General features: G+C 33.1%; 1 protein-coding gene across 1 annotated transcript; it reads left to right on the forward strand.

The window, feature by feature from the left end:
* The first annotated feature begins 294 nt into the window (after positions 1-294).
* On the forward strand, positions 295-822 carry LOC150035045 (uncharacterized). Its single transcript, XM_090315212.1, has one exon. It carries the CDS (start codon positions 295-297, stop codon positions 820-822), a length of 528 nt encoding a protein of 175 aa, XP_090171338.1.
* Positions 823-22,452: the final 21,630 nt, after the last annotated feature.

Consider the following 22,452-nt stretch of genomic DNA (forward strand, 5'->3'; position numbering starts at 1 on the left):
TTAACCCAGCAGTCGACCGATTCGACTCAATCCAGTTGCGGCTTCAGTTCCCTAAATCTGGGTCGAGGGTCCACGGGGGATTGAGGTATTCCAGCCGCTACAATGGCTCATAGCCCAAATGATCTCCAACAATGTTTTGCCTATCTTCAACAATAGATTGCAGATTTCATAATGGTTCTTGGGACGAACTCTCAACCAGTCCAACCAGAATTCTCTGCCAACATACCAATATATTATGAGAACTTAGTAAATTCTTTCCCTTTTTTACCCACTACAAATATTCTATCTAGATCCATGGGAAATTCTGCAAGATTTATTACTGGAGAAAAGCTGAATGGCCAGAATTATTTTTCCCGGTCTCAATCCATCAGAATGGCCTTGGAAGAACGTTATAAATTTGGGTACTTGACTGGAGAGATACCTAAGCCCATACCAGGAGACCCTCAGGAACAAATCTGGAAAGGGGAAGACTCGCTGTTGAGATCTGTTCTGATTAATAGTATGGAACCTCAAATTGGCAGACCTTTACTCTATGCTGCAACTGCCATAGATATTTGGGATGTTGTGCAACAACTTTATTCAAAGAGGCAGAATGCATCCCGACTCTATACATTACAGAAATGGGCCCACAAATGCAAGCAGGGAACAATGGACGTAATGTTCTATTTCAATAAAATGTCCCTTTTGTGGCAAGAGATTGATCTGTGTAAGGAAATAGTCTGGAAGTGTGCACATGACAGAGCTCAGTATGCAAAAATTGAGGAACTTGATCATGTCTATGACTTCCTAGCTGGGCTAAATTCGAAGTTCGAAGTCGTTTAGAGTCAGATTCTGGGGCACCGTCCTATACCCTCTCTCATAGAAGTTTGCTAAAAAATACGTCTAGAGGAAGACATATCAAGTGCAATGAATAACCCAATAATTACCTCTACTGATGTTGCTGCCTTTGCCACTAAGTCCTCGATCTCTGACGGCGATAAGAAGCCTACTCCTCTATGAACAATGTAGAAAGTCGTGATCAGGAAACAGTTCCAAAAATTTCAGTCCGTTGTCTCTATGAGCAATGTAGCAATGTAGAAAGCCTACTTCTCTAGTTCCGAAAGTTGATACTAGAGACAACGATGAATAGTGATCAGGAAACAGTTCCGAAAAATGTGAATGATACTAGAGATGATGATTTGAAGGGGACCTCTTCAGGTGAAACCCAAGCAGAGGAGACTATCGATCACAGTGGGAAATTTGACAGTATGAAAGAGCATGATGTATTCTGATCTTCTGATAGCCCTGATGAAAGGCACTCAGTCATGTACAAAGTACCCTGTGCATAGTTACATGACGTATAGTAACTTGTCACCCGAGTTTAGGGCCTTTACCACTAGTCTAGATATAGGGATGGTACCGAGTAGCATACAGTTGGGTAAAATAGAACGTGGGATTAGACAACCCTACCCAAAAGGCACAAGACAGTTGGGTACAGATGGGTCTTTACTATAAAGTATAATTCTGATGGAACGATTGACCGATACAAGGCCAGGTTAGTTGCCAAAGGCTTTACTCAAACCTTTGGTGTGGATTACTCCGAGACATTCTCTCCCGTAGCTAAGCTCAATACTATCCAAGTATTACTGTCAGTTGTAGTGAACAAAGATTGACCCCTGCATCAACTAGATGTAAAGAAGGCATTTCTCAATGTGGAGCTTGAGAAGGAAGTCTACATGAGTCCTCCCCCTAGATTTGAAGAACAGTTCAAACACTGGGTATGCTGACTGAGGAAGTCGCTATATGAGTTGAAACAGTCTCCGAGGGCCTGATTTGACAAATTTACTACCTTTGTCAAAGGATAAAAATATACCCAATGGCACTCAGATCACACACTGTTTACAAAGAAGTCAACTTCAGGGAAGGTTGCAATTCTTATGGTGTATGTTGACGATATTGTGCTTTCTAGTGATGATGATGATGAAATTGTGAGACTTAAAGCAAAGATGACCAAAGAATTCATGATTAAAGACCTTGGGAAGTTAAGATATTTCCTCAGAATGGAAGTAGCTCGGTCAAAGGATGGGATTTCAGTGTCCCAATGGAAATACACTATTGATCTTTTAAAGGAAACAAGAATGACTGGGTGCAAACCTACTGACACCCCAGTATAATATAATTTAAAGCATAGTAATACAAGTAACAGTGCCCCTGTCAACAAAGAAAAGTATCAGCTGTTAGTTGAGAAATTGATCTACTTATCTCACACGAGATCTGATATATCATATGCAGTTAGTATTGTCAGTCAGTTTATGCAGGCTCCTTATAAGGAACACATGACATCAGTTGAACGCATCCTATGATATTTGAGAGGAAGACCTGATAAGGGGTTAATGTTCAAGAAGTATGATAAACGTTACATTGAAGCTTACACTGATTCTAACTAGGTAGGATCTGTTGTTGATAGAAGGTCAACATCTGGGTATTGCACATTTGTCTGGGGTCATTTAGTGACTTGAAGAAGAAAGAAATAGGGAGTTGTGGCCAGAAATAGCGCTGAGGCTGAGTATCGAGCCATGAGTTTAGGGATATGTGAAGAAATCTGGTTGATGAAAGTGTTGTCAGATCTTCATCAAGGTAGCGAGCTCTCAAAGAAACTGTTTTATAACAATAAGACAGCAATAAGTATTGCAAATAATCCAGTTCAGCATGACAGAACAAAACACGTTGAGATTGACGGGCAATTCATCAAAGAAAGACTAGACAATGGATGTATATGCATTCCTTATGTTCCCTCAAATCAGCAAATTGTAGACGTGCTCACAAAGGGGTTACTAAGTCAAAACTTTGATTATTGTGTTCGCAAGTTGGGCCTTATTGATATTTATGCCCCAACTTGAGGGGGAGTGTCGAAAAATAGCTTGTTACTCTAGGGGTATTTTAGTAATATTATGTACCCTAGGGCTTCCCATTGTCTATTTATTTGGCCTATTCTCTTGTACTTTGTGTATCAATTAATAATAAAAAAATCAGTCTCTATCGTGGTTTTTTCTCCCTGATTTAGGGTTTTCCACGTAAACCTTGAGTTCTTTTCCTTTTCTCTTTTTCAACAGTTATATCCAATGCACACAAAAATATATCCATAGCACAAAAAGTATAGTTGTCGGTCTTTAGTAGAGTGATCGACACCTAATGAAGGTTGATTAATTTAATTAAAAAGATTAACTAATTAGTCAAGTATCATTAGAGCTTCAATCTATAGGTTCATGAGGTCTCTTTATTAGCTCAATAAGGATTAATGAGAATCAAATTAATTTTGGATTAGTTTGAATTGTTTAACTTAATTAAATTGAATTAATTATATAAGAAATAATTAATATAATGTATATGATGCATTATAATATAAAGTTTTGATGAGAGAAATTGGTATTTGAATATGATTCAAATATTAATTATATGAATGTGATTCATATAAAAACTATAAGTTAAGTTTAATATGAATATGATTCATATTAATACTATAGGTTATATAAGAGAGTAATAAAGTATAGGTTATATTATATATGATATAATATAAACTATAAATTATATGGTATATATAATATAACATATAATTTATTATTTATATATATATATAGTTAGTTAGTTAATATATATTTATAATTCAAATTATTTGAATTTTGGAAATTAAAAAACGTGGGGGAGGGAGGGAGGGTTTGGTAACTCCTCTTAACCCCGTTCTCTCTCAAATGTGAAACATGGAGGGAGTTTAATTGGTGTTCAGTTTTCACCATTAAGTACTTCATCTTCTCGATCATCATCCATCTCTCTGTGAAATTTTCTCTTAACAAAAGTATTCCTCCCTTCACCAAAATTAACTCGTTCGTGTTCAGGAGAAAAAGTTTTGTTTGTGATACTTGTTGTGGAGAGGAAACTTGAAGAGTGTTGGTTCTTCAATGATGAGTTTTCAGTTTCCTTTTCTTCACCGTAAAAATCTTAATAAAAATATAGGCTTAGAGTTTATAATGTTTCTAGCAGTTTCCATCACTCTGCATTTAATGTTCTATAAAACAAAATTAGAGACACACGCATTCAATTTCTTCCCTTTCGCAGTATTCTAAAATCTTCAAAGGAAAATTGAGAGAAACAGTCAGGTTACTGACCAATAAAGAGAGAGCTCCGTCACATCTCTATGTCGACCAAGGTTATTTGTCTAATAGAAAGCGTTCTCCTGACATACAGTTTGATTCATATAAAAAGGCACTCTAGGCTAAAGTGTATGAGGGTCATCTAGAATGTGTAAGAATACGAGACTCGTCTCTTCATCGCTAGGCCAAGTAGGAGAATATGTTGGGTATAAAGTATATCTTAGGATACATGTCTCACCAGCTTTAGTGCAACTAGAAGATTGTTGGGACTTATGCTCTAAAACATTGTAGTTAGTTAGTTATTTAACATCATAGTTTATTATTTTAAATATGAAATAATGAATTATCCATTATAGTAAAAATCCAAGATTATTTTATGAGACTTGAATTGTATGTAGTTGATATACATGTAGATAATGTTCAAGTAATAACCTAAAAGGTCTATAATGTTGGGGTGTATGTTCTAAAGCTTTGTAGTTTTATGTTAGTTGAATCAATGGTTGATTGGTTTTATATTACTTGTGCAATGAACCATTAATCTAAGATCTCATGTTATATAATGTAACTTAAACTTGTATGTGGAGACGTACAAGTGGATCATATTTAAATGATAACTTAAATGGTTTTGAAATTGGCTGAGAATTTATCACTTTAAAGTGTTTAAAGTTGTAATTGTCTGGTGTTTTGGGCATTTATTTCATGCAATTGTGTCTATATTTATCTGTGTCGTTCGTGATGTAGTTTTAGCTTTGAATCGGTGATTTTTTGGGCAAGAACGAAGAAAATCAGATGAACGGGCGAAGTAGAGCAAACTTTCTACCTTACAGCGTCACAACGCTCTTGTCGCAGTGTTGCAACACTGCAGTAACATAAAAGCTAGGGTTGCAACGCTAGAACGCTCCGGATGGTCAGTGCATGCAACAGGAAAGCACCAAATTGTGGGTTCGAGCCTCCCTACAGGTTTCTTTGCAGTTTTTTTTAATTATTAATTATTTATTGTATTTTCATTAACTAAATAATAACCGTTATATTAATTTAATTAATGTTGAGGATGTCAATTTCGGTCAAATATTGCTGTTTTATTTAATTATACATATGATGTATGATTTTAATTATTTATATGTCATATTGTATGTCATATAGTAAAAATCCCACCATAGGATAAACATAAAATCATGCATAATTTTAATATAAAAGTTATATTATATAGTTACATTATTAAGCTGAGCACGCTCATGGATTTTAATATAAGGGTTATATTTAAATGCATGTTTAATATAGTTTCATTAATTAATATAAGAGTTATATTTATTAATGAAAGCATGTTCATGCATCATATTTATAATAGTTATAATATATGATGGCATGACTTTATGGTATGCATGTATTAATTTTAATATAAGAGTTATATTAAAGTAATGTATGTTTACTATATGATTTTCATTAATGTCTTAACATAAGAGTTATATTATGTTTATTTAATGAAAATGAAAATGCATGAAGCATGACATTACTTTAGAAATATAATTGTTATATTTTTATATATGTCATTAGATGCAAGGCTAAGGTTTTAATTGTTTTATTAAACTTTATAATAGTTATAATTTAAATGAAATTAGAATTAAAATCTATAATCAAGTGTTTAATATAATTAGACAATAATGTTATAAGTGTTTAATAAACAGGAATCAACATTGTTAAACTATCCAATATAATTGTTATACTGGGCCAAGTTAACAAATCACTTCGATAAATTTATTAGCCTAGTTTACATAAGTTATGAACCCTCTTTTGTAAAACAATCGGTGGGAAGAAAATAATGTATATGATACTTCAATTTTCTATTCACGTTTCTCCCTACAAGTTCACACCATGAGACTATTGTCACACCCCCTCCCAGGCCTTACACCCCTAAGACCGGGAAGGGAGCGTGAGAGTGATTATAACCCTTTCAAGACAATATTTGTACTAACTATTGTTTTCGATATTTATTATAATTACAATGGGTTTACAACTTTTACCTATTTATCTATACATGTAATCAATAGGTTTTCACTATCCCACCTATTAATCTATACCACCATTTAAAAGGTTACAATACTCCACCTATTTATCTATATAATGTAATTTAATTGTATTTTCAATACTTTTTAACACATGATCTGAGTCGTGCCCCGAGAGTTTACCGAGCTTTTAGTTGATGGGGTGGGTGGTGGACTCTTTGTTGAACGCTCCGCTCCGCTACCTAGGAGGGGGGTGTTTAGGAAAACAATTTGAAAAGTGTGAGCTACTAAGCCCAGTGAGTGGTTCTTTTAAAGATGAAAATCATTTTGAAAATCATCATTTTGGGAAACCAATCACATGTTGGCACTCACACTGAACTTAAGTACAATCAATGGCATAATCACGCAGCTACTAATTTGAATTCCAACATCAACACACAGCAATAATACTCTATCATCAAACAATACAATCACCTATAGAAACCTTCCTATGACCCCAATTCCCGCCAATGTGCACATCGACCATTTTATTTATCCCGCTAGTCATGCTTAGGTACTTGACCATATATCCCGTCGGTCGTCACCGACTATAATTTCCCGCCGACCGAAGCCGACCAATTTTCTCGCCAAGCACCTTTTTTTTAAGCATGCTAACCACATCCCTGGCATAATCGCAGTTTTCACAGTCACACACAAACAATATCATGGCTTTATAGTATTTACGATGCACTTCTCTTCTAACTTAAGTAAATATTCACAATGGACTCTACTGTAATTTCTGACTAACAAAGCACGTATCATTCACCAAATATACTGAATTTACCTAACTATCATGCTAACAAATGATGCTCTGGAGTGACATACATTCACCACGCATACTAACCTAGCAAAATTATCATGCTAGTAGGGATGATATTTTCTCATGCAACATAATACGCACAACATCTACTGAGTTACTAAAAACAATGTAACGCTCACAACATATGTTAACTATAAAGCTATAACGCTCACGACATATGTTAACTATCAAAACTATAACACTCACACTATATGTTAATTATCAAAGCTATAACACTCACACTATGTGTTAATTATCAAAGCTATAACACTACATCTACTGAGTTACTAAAAACAATGTAACGCTCACAACATATGTTAACTATAAAGCTATAACGCTTACGACATATGTTAACTATCAAAACTATAACACTCATACTATGTGTTAATTATCAAAGCTATAACACTCACACTATGTGTTAATTATCAAAGCTATAACACTACATCTACTGAGTTACTAAAAACAATGTAACGCTCACAACATTTGTTAACTATAAAGCTATAACGCTCACGACATATGTTAACTATCAAAACTATAACACTCACACTATGTGTTAATTATCAAAGCTATAACACTCACACTATGTGTTAATTATCAAAGCTATAACACTCACAACATCTACTGAGTTACTAAAAGCAATGTCACACTCACTGCTTGCGACACATGGATTCCACTTTTCTTTTTAATTTTTAACTTAACCCGTACACTGATAAATTTTCACCTCCCAATCTCCCAATGAACAGTCTCCGTACCAAAGGTATCCAAATTCTTCCCACTTTCAAATTATTAATTTCAGCCTCCCAAGCCTTCCAATGAACAGTTTCCAAACAAAAAGTTATCTAATTTCCTTTGTCCCCCGAATTCGCTAGCTTCCAACTCCTTTATTAATCTTCCCCGATTCTGCTTACTTATTCATAGCTATATATTCTATTGTTGGATAATTATTAATAAATTCCTTAATTTATCACATTTTCCCCCAAATTCCACCTAACTTCCTCTTAATTTAATTTATATTTTTCATTATATTTTCTTTTATTTTCAGTATTTTATTTTTCCCTTCTTTTTGAGTTAGGGTTAGGGTTTTACATCTATACTTGGCCTCGAGGCACCTTGAGTGTCCCTCTGCAGATGGTATTAGATCAATATCAAGATGAATGGAAAGAGTGTTTATAGTAAGTGGGAGTGGGACGTGTGACAACACATCCCTCTGTCTCTCTCATTAGTTTGAAGTAAAGTTTCTTGCACATCCTCGTGGCACCTTGAGTGTCCCCCTACAAATGGCATTGTTGCATGATGCTTTATTCAAACTCTAGAAATAGATAAGATTACCTTAGTTTCATGTCCCAATCGGTTTTTCCCTACGGTTGGCTCATTGGGGTGGAATTATAGAATCTAAAATGAGGGACTACACTTACAAGAAATGTTAAACAATTTTAACAATTTTTGGACCAAACAATTATGACTGATAGTTACAGTAACAAGAAGTTGTTCATCTATTGGTTGAGATTGTCTCAATCTAGTGAAGGAATGATTGACTTCCATACGATGACTTTTGTTTTGACACACTAGAGTATTATAGCAATAGAAATTTTGCATTTATATGAATAAGATTCATATTCAAATTCATAGGTTCTTATTTAAATTTCTTTGTTGAATTAGAATGGATAATTGATTGCATGTAATCGATTAACATATTTTATATGATTCAAAGTTATGTCTAGTTCTCTAAAAGTTTTATTTACTAATATAAGTCAAGTTTTGATGAATTTATTACATCGAAAATTTCATCAACACATATATAGCAGTGCAAGTTAGTCTTTTAATTTAGAAAATGTTCTCAAAAGAATTGTTGTCATGAAATGAAGTGTTTATGAATAAACTTTGCAATGATAGCTTGTTTATGAATAAACTTTGCAACGATAGCTTACTGTAATTGTCTACATAACATGTAATGTGTATGAATAAAAACATGACAAAACACATTGTATTTTAGAGTCATGACAAGCTAAATGATCTACAAAGTTAAGTATCATTGGGGTTCCAAGAAAATTATAATGAGTAGAACTAATTAGGAAAAAGTTTCCTAATTAGTTTGGGATGTCAATTGTTGAGGAATTTTGGAAATGTCTCGAAAAGAGGAAAAATTAGAACAAGTAGATATAATTTACTAAGTTCATGGTGGAGAATAAAAATTCACACCTTGATAGCTGAATAATGATTCACTATCAGAATTTTTCTTCATTATAATTAGAATATAAATCTTGGCAAATGCATATTTAAGTGGAATAGTTATACTAATTGGCAACAAGATGCTCAACTCAGTTAAATTAGTGGGAGGCATCAAATGTTATTTAATTTTGCTGAATATGGTGCTTAAGAGAAATTTAATTTCTCTAAGCTTTATTACTAAATATTTCATAGTGTATGATAGTTAGTGATAAGGCATATTTTTCAAAAGTTGTTTTTGAAAAAATGTTTAGCTTTAATTAAATGCATTTTTGTGCGTTAAAATTTAATGATGTTTATTTATGCTAGGAATGATACTTTTATCCCATGAGAGACATTCAATTTCTCCAAGGAAAATTACTAAAATATTTCATAACGTATGAATAGTTTCGGTAATTAGACATGTTTTCAAAAGAAATTTTGAAAATACAGCATTAAATATACACTTGTGTGTTAAACGTTAACACATTTATTACTCAACCGTGAGAGTATAAGGATTAATGAATCCAGAAATAAAGACAAATTTTATTCTCCTGAAGTATATATGACTATGGTTTCTTAAAAATGACAGTTACGGGTAATACTCTAAAAGTTAGAGTTAAATTCTTATTACCTGTCAAACGCCTTGCTTCTCATCCAGATGTTTCATTAAACCTTATTAGATAAGGTTATGTAGCCAATGTTAGTTCAACTTTATTTCTTTGACCCAAGTGGACCTATTTTAGAAAGCATAAGTTTGAGTTCATAGATAATCCATTAATATGATTGATGAATGTTTATGAATAAATGCATCTTGTTCCAATTCAACTCATATCTTATTTTCTTTGAAATGTTCAAAAAAGAAAAAAAAAAATTAGACTAAAGTTTAAATCACTTAGGCAAACGTATTATGACATTATGATTTGATTATAATTAGTATCGGATATTTTATATACTAAGCCTAATTTACAAAGATGAGATGAGATTTCACTTGGAGCATTCAATATAAATTGTGTGACATTTAGTTGCAAGAGAAATATGGACTTGTTCAACTTAGTACATTTTAAGTTCTTTGTTGAACTAAGTCCTAATATTTTTAAATTATACTGGTGTCTAACTCCTAAGATAATGCGATGTAGATTGCATTATTTTGAATGTTATTTTTGCCAACATATTTGCGAAACAATGTTGTATCATGGAACTGTTATAAAACTTATTTATGACATTTCAGGTTTTGGGTAAATTGAGACACTTGTGTCAATACAAATCCTTACTGAAAGTAATGTTCAAAAGATACCTAAGTAGTTCTTTGGACATTCCAAAGTAAAATGATGTGTTTGTGTGACAAATACTGGTTTATTTGGAAAGTTGAAGAGTGCAGATTATGTTGATGAATTTATTTCAAGTACAACCACGTAATGCGAACAAGTGTTGTTGACTATTTGTTTCATTTGAACGTCAATTTCTAATTATCATATAGAAGTTTTTATGGTAATGGGAGAGAGTTAGGAGATAACTTGACCTTTACGACAAGGCTTACCTAAAGTCTTTATTGTCATATAAAATGACAAAAATGATAACTTATGAATCGTTCAGTAGTGGGAGAGCATTTATGAATCTTTTAGTAGTGGGAGAGCCATGCGATGACTCAACCTACGCTATGACCTATTGGAAGTCAAAGTTGTCATACTAGATGACAAGTATTGAAAGAAGTTGACAAACATTATTAAATTCGTAATTATGAGATAAAGTATTGTACTTAATCTCAATAAACTTTTTGTAGACTTTCATTGATGAGGTTACCTCATAGCATATGCAGGGGTCTACCAAAGGAAAACTTGAAAGTGTAGTATTTTGAGATGTAGAAAAATAAGACTCTTGACATCAGGTGAAAAACCACGCTAGAGCTGTTGGGAGAAAATAGACTATGAGTCAATTTTCTACCTAGTTTTATAGCAGAGTCTTAGTGCATTCATTATTGCATATGAGACGTGTAAAAATGAATACCTTCTTTTATGAAAAGGAGTTCAAAGAATCTGTAGAGTTTCAAGTAAAATTTTGATATAGTATCATATTTAATGACTTTAAACGATGACATTATTCTTGTACAAACAAGAAAATGAAATGTGGATATTTATCTATTCTATATTGATATTTTCTCATTATGAATGAAGTGAAAATCGATATACAAGTTTTGACTATTCAACCAACAAATAGTTGATTTGAAGTGATTTTGTATATTAAAAGTCCACATACAAATGTTTAGGACATGTCATTTAATTTGTCTCATGCATCTTACGTTTACATAATAATTGTTTAATGTTCGATGTGATTGTCAAAGACGGAATGGTAATGTACCAATCTATAATGACATTGTTATGTCTAAGGAAAATGTATCCTAAGAATCTCAAATGTTGAGGGGATATCAATTTTACATAAGACTTCATTAACATTTAATATACAATTAGTTGGTTCAATCGGAAAATTCGATGGTATGACCATTGAGTGTTGAAAATTAAAACTTACGAATAATGAAACTTCAATGTATATATATTTTTAGATTTTTTTTTTATGAGTTACACTGTTTCTTATTGGATTTAGAGAAATCTATGTTTTATTCTAGAGGGTCTCTATTGGACTGAGAAGCAATAATTTTCCTATGTTCAAGGTGTCTTGAGATATTTGAAAACAGTTTCAGATATAACTTAATCTATTCACTTTATGTGATAACATGATTCAAGGATTGGGTTGGAAACCATATGTAAACACCAAGTGGAAGGAATAACATGGAATGTGGGTGCATCTTGTTCGTGAACATATGGTTCTTGTTAACATAACTCTTTGTTTGTATAAAAGAATTCTTTAGGCTAAAGTGTGAGAGGATCTCTTAGACTATCCAGGACTACGAGACATGTCTCTAGTGTGCTAGGGCAAGTGGGAGAGCATGTAGAATATAGTGTATGCCCTAAGATACAGGTCTCACTGGCTCATAATTCCCTAGCTTTAGTGCAAGTGGGAGATTGTTGGGGTGTATGCCCTAAAGTCTTGTAGTTTTATGTTAGTTGAATAAGTGGTTGATTGATTTTATATTACTTGTGCAATAATCTATTAACCTAAGATCCAAGGTTATATGATGTAACTTAAACATGTATGTGGAGATATACAGGTGGATCATGTTTAAGTGATTACTTAAATAGTTTGTAGTATATGGATAAGGTTGGGTGCCTTATCCTGGTAAACACTACTAATACGACTCGCTTTGTAGTTGTTACAATTGTTGTAAAGTGCTATAATTTATTTCATCCTCATCATTCTTGTGGAGACATATGAGCGGGGGTATCTAATACAAAAGAGTTTGTATAAAGACTAGACCACGAAATGTTAAGTCTCTCTTTATAACGCTTTTGCTAGAAGAGACTTACATTTCACCTGGATGACCATAGGTGACTTGACCTTAATCTTGTGTGAGTTGTGAACTCCTACCTATGAGGGTGATCCTTTGATTTGTATGGTGAGAGTGGCCAGATTCGTCTACTCAATAAACCTACCATTTTGAGGATTCATCTGATTGGGGAGCTGGGAACACAAACACACAAGAAGGAATTCACTCCTTCCCTATAGTTAGGGGAAGAAGATAAATTGCTCCCTTAAGGGTTGATTCCGGGGCTTGAACAATGAGGCATCTCACTCTATCCTGGCCTGAGAAAGGTTTGGTCATAGTTAGATTATGACTAATTATTCATTAGAGGGATCGGTGGTATTTAAGAAGTTAGATGTAGCTACAAGGGTAAAATGGTAATTATACCCTATTGTACTTACGAGCAATTTGTGAAGGGTCAACGCACTATTGACTGGTTATATCAAATGGACACATAAATATATCTATAGTGCGAAGAGTTCAACTGTCAGTCTTTAGTGGAGTGACCGCACAACAAGAAAAACCACCTTTCTTGACGTTTTGCAATTTTAAATACTTGGTGTTTTTAAGAAAAAACTGTCAAGAAATAGGTGAGAAAAAAAGGTCAATAATTGATTTTAAAAAGCGGGGGTTGTGCATTTTTCCTGGAAAGTACAGTACTTGATGTTTAAAAAATGTCAAGTTCAATTAATGGATCGTTGACGTTTTAAAAACATCAAGAATTGTATAATATACAAGGTAGTGTTGCAACGCTACGTATTTTGACAAAAAAATGAAAAACGTGTAAGCCTTACGCACGAAGCGTCGGGTTTTGATGGGAAAATTGTGCGCCTCTTGAACAGCATTGCGACACTCTTTTAGTAGCGTCACGACGCTATCAAACAAATTTAAAAGAAATTCAAGCAGTCAATTTGCAATCCCTTTGATTTTTTGCGCAATACACTTGAAATCTTCTTGGTTTTTCAATTCCCTTTGATGCATCCTTGTTATTTAATCAATTTTAAAGAGATTCTCCATTGAGGTAAGTAGATTTGAGGCATGAACTTTCAAAGCTAGGGCTTATCTTGATTTTTCTAGTTTAGATTGGGTTTATGTCTTGATTATCTTGGTTTGATTAGGCTTAATTTTGATTTTCTTGTTTAGATTAGGCTTAATCTTGTTTAAATTAGGTTTAATTCTTGATTTTCTTGGTTTGAGGCATGAAGTTTCAAAGTTAGGGCCTCATTTTCTTGTATATTCTTGAATCTCATAATAAACTCTTGTTTCATATTGTTCTTGAATGAGATTGAAGTTTAGAGAACTTGGCAATAATCCCAACTTTGCCAAAGTTAGGGCTCTAATTTTAGAGAACTTGCAAGAACTTGCCACTTTTCTTTAATTAACTACTTGCCAAAGTTATATATGCCAATGTGTCTAGTTTATTAGGGCTTTATGAACTAAGTAATGCTTTGCCAAACTTGGGTTCAATTTTTAGTTAATGGAATTAATATATGTTTAGCACATTAGAGCACGTGCACACCTTGGGTTCAATTTTTTGAGATGTGATTACACCTTGGGTTCAATGTTTTTAGATGTGTTTGTCTTTGTTCTCTGATTTGCCTTGAGGTTCTCTAATTTGTCTTACTTTCTTGAGGTTGGAATGTTGTAGAGCTAGAAATGACAAGTTGTATGTTTTAGGAACTTGTTTGTTTTCCACAACTTGTTTTATGAAGTTGATCATTGTTTATCATCTTTTCTTACTGGATTTACAATCATGGATGCATAAGAGTAGATTATCCAAAGATTATGAATTGGGTGTGGAAAACTTCATAAAATTTGGATTTTCTAATACAATAGCTCCTATATTCGTTGTCCTTGTTTGAAATGTGGGAATTGTAAAAAGCATAGTAGCTAGGATTTAGAGATCATTTATATGTCAATGGGATTGATGAAAGTTATAAAATTTGGTTTTGGGATAGGGAAAAATATCCTAACTCATCATTTTGTGGAGAATCTTCTAAGTTTGACATCCAAATGTATGAAAAGATTGGTGTTGGAAGTTTAAAAGAAATGATTGAAGTTGCTCACGAGGAATATTCAAGAGATCTGAATGGATTTGAGAAGTTGCTTAATGATGCTGAAAAACCATTATACCAAGGGTGCAAAAAATAAAAAACTAAGTTGTCTACATTAGTCAAATTGTATAATTTAAAAGTTAGATGAGGATGGAGTGATACTAGTTTTTCAGAACTACTCAAAACCTTAAAGGAAATTTTGCCCACTAGCAATGAGCTCCCAAATTCAATGTATGAAGCAAATAAAACTTTAGGTGCACTAGGAATGGAATATGAGAAGATTCGTGCATGACCTAATGTTTGTTGATGCAATTGACTATCATGAATGTGGTGAATCAAGGTGGAAAAATGGGAAGGATACAAAATGTGGGAAAAAACAAATACCTTCAAAAGTTATATGGTACTTTCCACCAATTCCACGATTCAAAAGGCTTTTTAGAAGTCTTGACAAATAGGGCAATTGTGATGTTTTAATCTTAAAAGAATATTAAAAAAAGCTAGAAGAAAACCTTATGGAGAATAGTAAAGGCAAGTATAAATTAACAATGACTACTTATTCATCATATTAAGTAGACATCTAGTGTGTAAGGATTACTTCATTCTTATTTACTGATTTTTTCTCTATAGTGTCCTCTACAAGTTGGGGGCACCGAATGTGGATACCGCGTCATGAGGTATATGAGGGATATTGTGACCAAAAGAAGCATTGCTATCTCATATTTGGTATGTTATCGTTATTTCAACATTTCAAATAACATAGAGAAAAATAGAATCCATTATAATATTTGGCTTTTATGTTTATGATTGGTACAAGGAAACCGTACTCACAAATCGAGTTAGATGAGGTGCAGATAGAGTTGGCTGAATTTTTAGGTTGTTACATGTGATCGTGGTTGGTCATTTTGGATGTGTTTATTCCGATTGATGAATTTCTAGATTTACTTCATATCCATATAGGTGTAAATATCTTTTGGTATTGTTCAAATATGCAGGGGGATAGTTCTGGATTGGTACATGTGAGGGTAGATGGTTTTGTTGGTAGAAGTTTTATGGAAATGTATTTTTTTGAAACTATTCATATTTTTTTTACTGTTATAATTATGTTCCTTATATTGTTTTGGGAGTGTCCATATGAGTTGATTGTTAGAATTATGTTCCTTAGATTGAATATATTGACAATGTTAAAGAAGTTAAGTTTTTATAAAGAGATATTGGTGGTTTTTTGTTGATATTTAAGTTTGTCAATGCGTGTATATTGTTTATTTTATGATGAATGTATGTCATATATATACCAAATGTGATTGTTGGATCAAAATGCAGGAGCAATTAAAGGTAAAAACGTCAACATTGTAGATTTTTCTAAAAAAATTCACAAGCAAATTTTTTGACCATTTTTAAATATCAAGTTCACAAAATTTCTTGACCTTTTTTCCTTGTCAAGAATGCCCATATTCTTGACATTTCAAAAATGTCAAGTGTGTATTTCTTGATGTTTTTTAAATGTCAAGTTCACAAAATTTCTTGACATTTTTCCTTGTCAAGAATGCCCATATTCTTGACATTTCAAACATGTCAAGTGTTGTGTTTCTTGACGTTTTTTAAATTTCAAGTGTCACTTTTCTTGACGTTTTTAAAACATCAAGAAAATCGACATTTTTTATATTGGTTTCCTTGACGTTTTTAAAAACGTCAAGAGAAGTCATTCTTGACATTTAAAACGTCAAGAAACACTGTTTTTGTAGTAGTGCCGACATAATATTGATTAATTTGATTTACAAAGTTTAATAAATTAATCTCGTATCATTGGAACATCGATCTATAGGTCTACAAGGTCCCCTCGTTGGCTCAATAAGGACTAATGGGAATCAAATTAATTTTGGTATTATTTAAATTGTTAAAATAAATTAAAGAGAATTAATTGTATAGGATACAGTTAAATAATGTACATTGATATATTATATAATATAATGTTTGTTGATACATTTTTATGAGAGAAATAAATGTCTGAATATGATTCAAATATTAATTATATGAATATAATTCATATAAAAACTATATGTTAAAATTTAGTTTGAATATTATTCATATTTATATAGTTTTATGAGAAAAATAAATGTTTGAATATGATTCAAATAATAATTATATGAATATGATTCATATAAAAACTATATGTTAGAATTTCATGTGAATATGATTCATATTAAATTTACGAGAGAAATAAATATTTGAATATGATTCAAATATTGATTATGTGAATATAAAATTAACATTAATATGATTCATAATAAATTTATACAGTTTGATGAGGGGGGTTGTTATTTGAATGTGATTCAAATATTAAATTATATGGATGTGATTTATATAAAAACAATATGTTATATTATATGTGATGTAAAATAAACTATAGGTTATACATTATATGTGATATAATATATAGTTTAACATTTGTATATATTAAGTTAGTTATATATGTATTTATTAAAAAAAATCAAATTTTGAATTTGAATTTATCAAAAATAAAGGGAGGGAGTTATATCTCTCTCGCCTCTTATTCTCTCCCAAATCTCATGTAACAAATTAGAAGAGAAAGAAAACTCTCTCTTTCTCGTCCGATTCTTTCTCTCTTTGTGATTTTTACAGAAAAGAATTTTTATTCTTTAAAAAATCTCTTCTTCTTCCCTCAAACCAAGATTGAGTGCAAGGCCACAACTCTGCACGATTCTCGTCTCTAGGAATAATAAGGAAGACCCCTTGGTGGTGTCTGTTCCTGTTCGTTGAGTTTGTGGATGTCGAGTACATGAGATCGGGAGAAGACGACTCAAATTGGAGAGGAACGTGAAAAATTGATCTTCAATGGTGAGTGATTTCTTAATCCCTCTTCTCCATTTTCACTATAGTAGTATGCTTGAATTAATAATGTTTACCAATGGTTTCCGTTACTCTGTATTTTGTATGTTCTGTAAAATAAATTTAGAGATCATTGCATCTAATTGCTTTTGCTGCGGGAAATTCCAATCCCTTCATATATTATATGGATAAGATTGGGTGCCTTATCCTAGTAACACTATGGATACGATCTACTTTGTAAGAGTTACAAACGATGTGATCCAAATCGTTCATGTGGAGATATGCATGTAGCGGTATCCTATACAATGAGTTTTTATATGACTGGACCGCAAAATACTTAATTTCTCTTTCTAATAGGGTTGAGTCCCCGCGGGTATCCACCTTGATTGGGCTTTGGAATCCCCAATTTGAACGAGGATGGGGATCAAACCGGGGACACAAATTGGGTCCCCTATCAGGGACAGGGAGGGTATCCCCACCTCAAATATATTTTATTAATACTTCTAATATATATATATATATATATATATATATATATAGTAGCTAAAGCTATTGTTTTCTATTTTTTATGTTCTTAATTTCAGTTTATATTCTAATTGACTTTTAATTTTATATCAAATTTATAATTAAAAAAGTCAAATTTTAATTATTAATTTAAATAAATAAAAAAAATAATACGACTAATTTCTTATCTAAAATATTCATAATTTCAATATAAAGACAAAATTTTAATTGATTTTAAATAAATAAATAATTCAAGTAAAAAATATTAATGGGGAATTTTGCCCCCTAGGACCCAATCCCCGAACTGGAATTCCCCAACCCCGACTCTGACTCTCCAAAACGGAGAATGGGGTGGGGACGGGGATTACAAACCTTTGTGGGGACAGGGATGGGGGGCTCATCACCAACCCTCCCGCCCCATTGTCAACCCTACTTTGTAACATCATTGATGAAAGAGATTAATATTTCATAGGTTAGCCATATGTAACTCGACCTCAATCCTGAGTGAGTTATGAACTCTTGACTATGAAGACTTGTCCTTTAATTTATATAGGTGAGAGTGATCTGAGTCGCCGACTCAATAAACCTACCATTTTGGGGATGAGACCGATGGGTAATTGGGAACATAATTACACAAGATGGAATTTACTCCTTTCAACCTTTAGGAGAAGTAGATAAGTTATTCCCTTAAGGTTGATATCGAGTCTTGAACAAAGGGTACCCACCCTTTCACTGACTCAAGAAGAACTTGGTTTATGGTCCTCTCCTATTCCTTCACAAGATGCCTATTTTTTAATGCCAATTTCAGTAATACTGGCTTTGCTTCTTATTTATATTATGAAAAGAGACGAGGTACTCCATTTGCTTATCTAAAATTTGAAATGTGAACTAATAAACTTATGTACCGTAAAGGATGTCGGTTCTAACAATCAAAACTAGTACAACCAACAATTATCAATCGATTTCCCATGTAGGAAGAAAGACTTTCATTAGAGGAATTAGTGACTCTTAAGGAGTAAGAGGTAATTATATGGTTAAAATGGTAATGTGACCCAACTGTAATTATGAAAAACTCATGAAGGATCCACTTACTTGTGATGGTTAAATCCATGAATGCAACATGGTCTACAGTGTTAAGAATCTAACTATGGGTTTTTAGTGGAGTGACCTGAATGTTAATTAATTTGATTAAAGAGTTTAATTAATTAACTTTAGATCATTGGAGCTTATAATCTGTAGGTCCATTAGGTCCCTCTGCTACATAACAACGCATAAATAGGGACCAATAATTTTGAAAGAAGTAGAAATGTTCAAATTAATTAAGGGAACAATGTTAATTGTATATGATACAATTGATATAGTACATATAGATATGTTATAATACAATATTAAATTTGAATGAGATTTACAATTAAACTATATAATAAAAAGGAGATTTAATGTATTTGAATAAGATTCAGATAATAATTAATATGAATTAGATTCATATTAAAATAATATGAATGAGATTCATATCCAAATTATAGGTTAAAAATTAATGTGAATTAGGTTCATACTAAAGCTATAGGTTATAAGAGAGATGCGCACACTACAAGAACTTTGGGCTTTAATGTTGGTTGGAAAAAATAAAATCGGATGTATAATGTCGGGTTTTTTGTAAAAAAAAAAAAGATATTTAATGTCGATTTTAACCGACATTGAAGATAAGCTACAATGTTGATTTAAAACCGACATTAAAGGTCTACATTTAATTTCTTTTACTTTATCAAAAAATATCTCTTTCATTTCACTACCAAACCTTCTCTCTCTTTTCACTTATCTCTTACCAAACCTTCTTTTCTCCTTAGTCGTGCGAATCACCAACGTTGGCGTTGTTCTGATCGTTTTCGTCACCAGTGTTTTTTGGGTCTCTGCCGTCGTGGGCGTTCTTCCATTGGTTGGTCATTGTCGTGGGTGTTCTTTCGGTGGTTGGTCATCATCGTGGGCATTCTTCGAGAATGTTGTTTGGATCTCGGTGGTTGGATCTATAGATTTAGGTCATTGTCCGATGGATCTGTAGATTTGGGTCGTCGTCCGGTTGTTTGGATCTCTCTCTTCTCCATGGATATATTGATTTAGTTGAGCTCTTTCGGTGGAAGTCAGTGGTGGAGTTCGCCGTCCATAGATTCCGGTGGGTCGTCACCGGTGTGGTGGAGTTCGTCGTCCATAAATTCTGTCAGTAGTGGAGTTCCCTGTAAAACCCAAATCCTAATAACTTTAAGTAAGAGTAAGTAATGTGATGTCTTCTAATGAGCTAAATGAAACCATGTCTTAGGAAGGGTAGAAGATGTAAGCAAGAAGAAATAGGCCCTTAGGTAGCTAAGTGTAAAAGTAGGACAAAACTCGGCTAGGCTAAAAAAGGTAATGCTTGATGATGGAATGCATAATAAGCATATGAATGAGACCATGCCATCTAATGAGGTATGGTGCTGGAGTAATATTATGAGTGAAGTTAGCAAAAGGAAATCTGCTAAATTCTAGCTTCATCGCCTATAGTGTGCCAGGTGGCACAAGCAGAGTCATGCTGGATTTTGGGCGGTAATATAAGTATGAAGGTTGAGTTCATTGGGTCGGTTTGGACAAATTACTTAGGCTATTTTTGTAATTTTTAGTGGCATTCGAAAGCTCTGTGTGTTTATTTTTGTAGCTGGGCCGCTGGAAGGAAAACTCGTCGGAATAAGGCCGGAAGGGCAAAATAAAGACGAAGGGTTCGTTTCTCGGGTGAATCTAGCCCATCAGTGAAGAATTGAAGCTCCAAGACGAATTACGAAGCGTTTTGAGTTAAAATATGAGGAAATATTTTTAACTTAGTTATAAACAACCTTGAATTTTGAACTAGAAATTGTTGAACAAGCAGGCAGCTGTTTGAATTAGGGTCAATGATGAAGTTTTGAATCTCTAGAGTAAACGACGAGGAATTTTGAGCTGAAATTTTAAAGTAATATTGCTAACTCAATTCTAAACATGTTTGTAGAAAGAAGTTTCTTCGAAAGAGGGCTGGATTTTGAGTTATGAATTTTTTAAGTTGTAACAGAGAAGCTATACATAAGCAGATAGCTGCTTGGGAAGAACAAGCAAACAACTCATAAGAAGAAAGAAGATCTCGCTAATGAAGGAAATCTCACTAATTTTATGCTGAAGATCTCACTAATGAAGAAAATCTCGCTAATTTTGTGATGAGGATCTCGCTCTAGAAGTGAATCTCGCTAGAAATTAGGCTGAATCTCGCTGGTAAGGTTATTATCGCTAGAATGACAGTTTGCCAAGAAATGCTTGATCTCGCTCATGAGGATCTCGTTGATCTCGCTCATGAGGATCTTGCTGATCTCACTCATGAGGATCTCGCTAGTAAAGTTCTCTTTGTTGATGAAAGTTCCTTTAGTAAATGAACTATTTGAGATATTTTGCTAAGAATTCTGAGTAGTTTAACTGGGAATTATGTCCTTTCAAGCCAAGAAGAGCTAGGAGAGGCGTATAACCCGTTAAGAGGCCAACGAACTGTGAGTGACTATGTGATGACTTACTATTTTAATTATTTACAAACTATGATTTCTTGAAGATATTTCCTATGCTAAGTGTTTAAATGGATTGCCAAGCGACATATTTGTGAAACTGTTCCTCATGTTAAGTAAAGCATCCATGGAGTTGACATGATTTAGATATGTTATCTTGTCTAAATATTATCAGTATTTTTAATTAACTCCATTTTTATGATGAACCAGTATGATGGATGAACTAGTATGATGATTTGAGTACTAAGCCTTAGTGTTCAACTAAATGTTTATGACAGATACTGAAGGACAATGAGAAGGTATCCTTTCAACTAAATGTTTATAACTAGTTATATGACGGGTACTGAAGAACAATGAGAAGGTATCCTTTCAACTAAATGTTTATAACTAGTTATATAATGGATACTGAAGGACAATGTGAAGGTTTCCTCTTCTCCTTGGAACTATAGATTTCAGTGGTTCAGCTCGTCGTCTGTCTAGCTTGTTTCGATCATGAAGGTGAGTTGTCGGTGTTAGATCTATAGATTTAGTTGTGGGCTTTTCCGATCCGATCGTCTATTTACTTGATCTACTCGTCAGTTTTCTAATCCAGTCGTCGGCGTTGTACTTTCGCCATGCCGTCTCAACTCTGTTCGCAAGGTCCAATGCTCGCCGACATTTTGATCTTCAAGTTTTGGTTTGGATCTCTTCAAGCTTGTGGGTTGTTCGCTTGGAAAGGCAAAATTTTCTTTTCATATGTATTTTCAATTTAATAATTTAAAGTTATTTCATTCATTTTATTTTTATTCTAATGATTAAGCTACTTGAAATTTTGAAATGCTGGAATTAAATTAGTTGAAGAATATATACTTGGTTGGTAGTCTTGCTTGCTGTGGTTCAAGTGTATATCAAAATCATTTTCTTTC

Source organism: Benincasa hispida, chromosome 7, assembly GCF_027475165.1.
Source record: "Benincasa hispida cultivar pf3 chromosome 7, pf3_genome.v1.1, whole genome shotgun sequence".
NCBI classification, from domain to species: domain Eukaryota; kingdom Viridiplantae; phylum Streptophyta; class Magnoliopsida; order Cucurbitales; family Cucurbitaceae; genus Benincasa; species Benincasa hispida.

Bases quoted from the DNA above. Each gene is read 5' to 3' on its own strand.
- LOC150035045 (XM_090315212.1), top strand. From the start codon at position 295: ATGGGAAATTCTGCAAGATTTATTACTGGAGAAAAGCTGAATGGCCAG.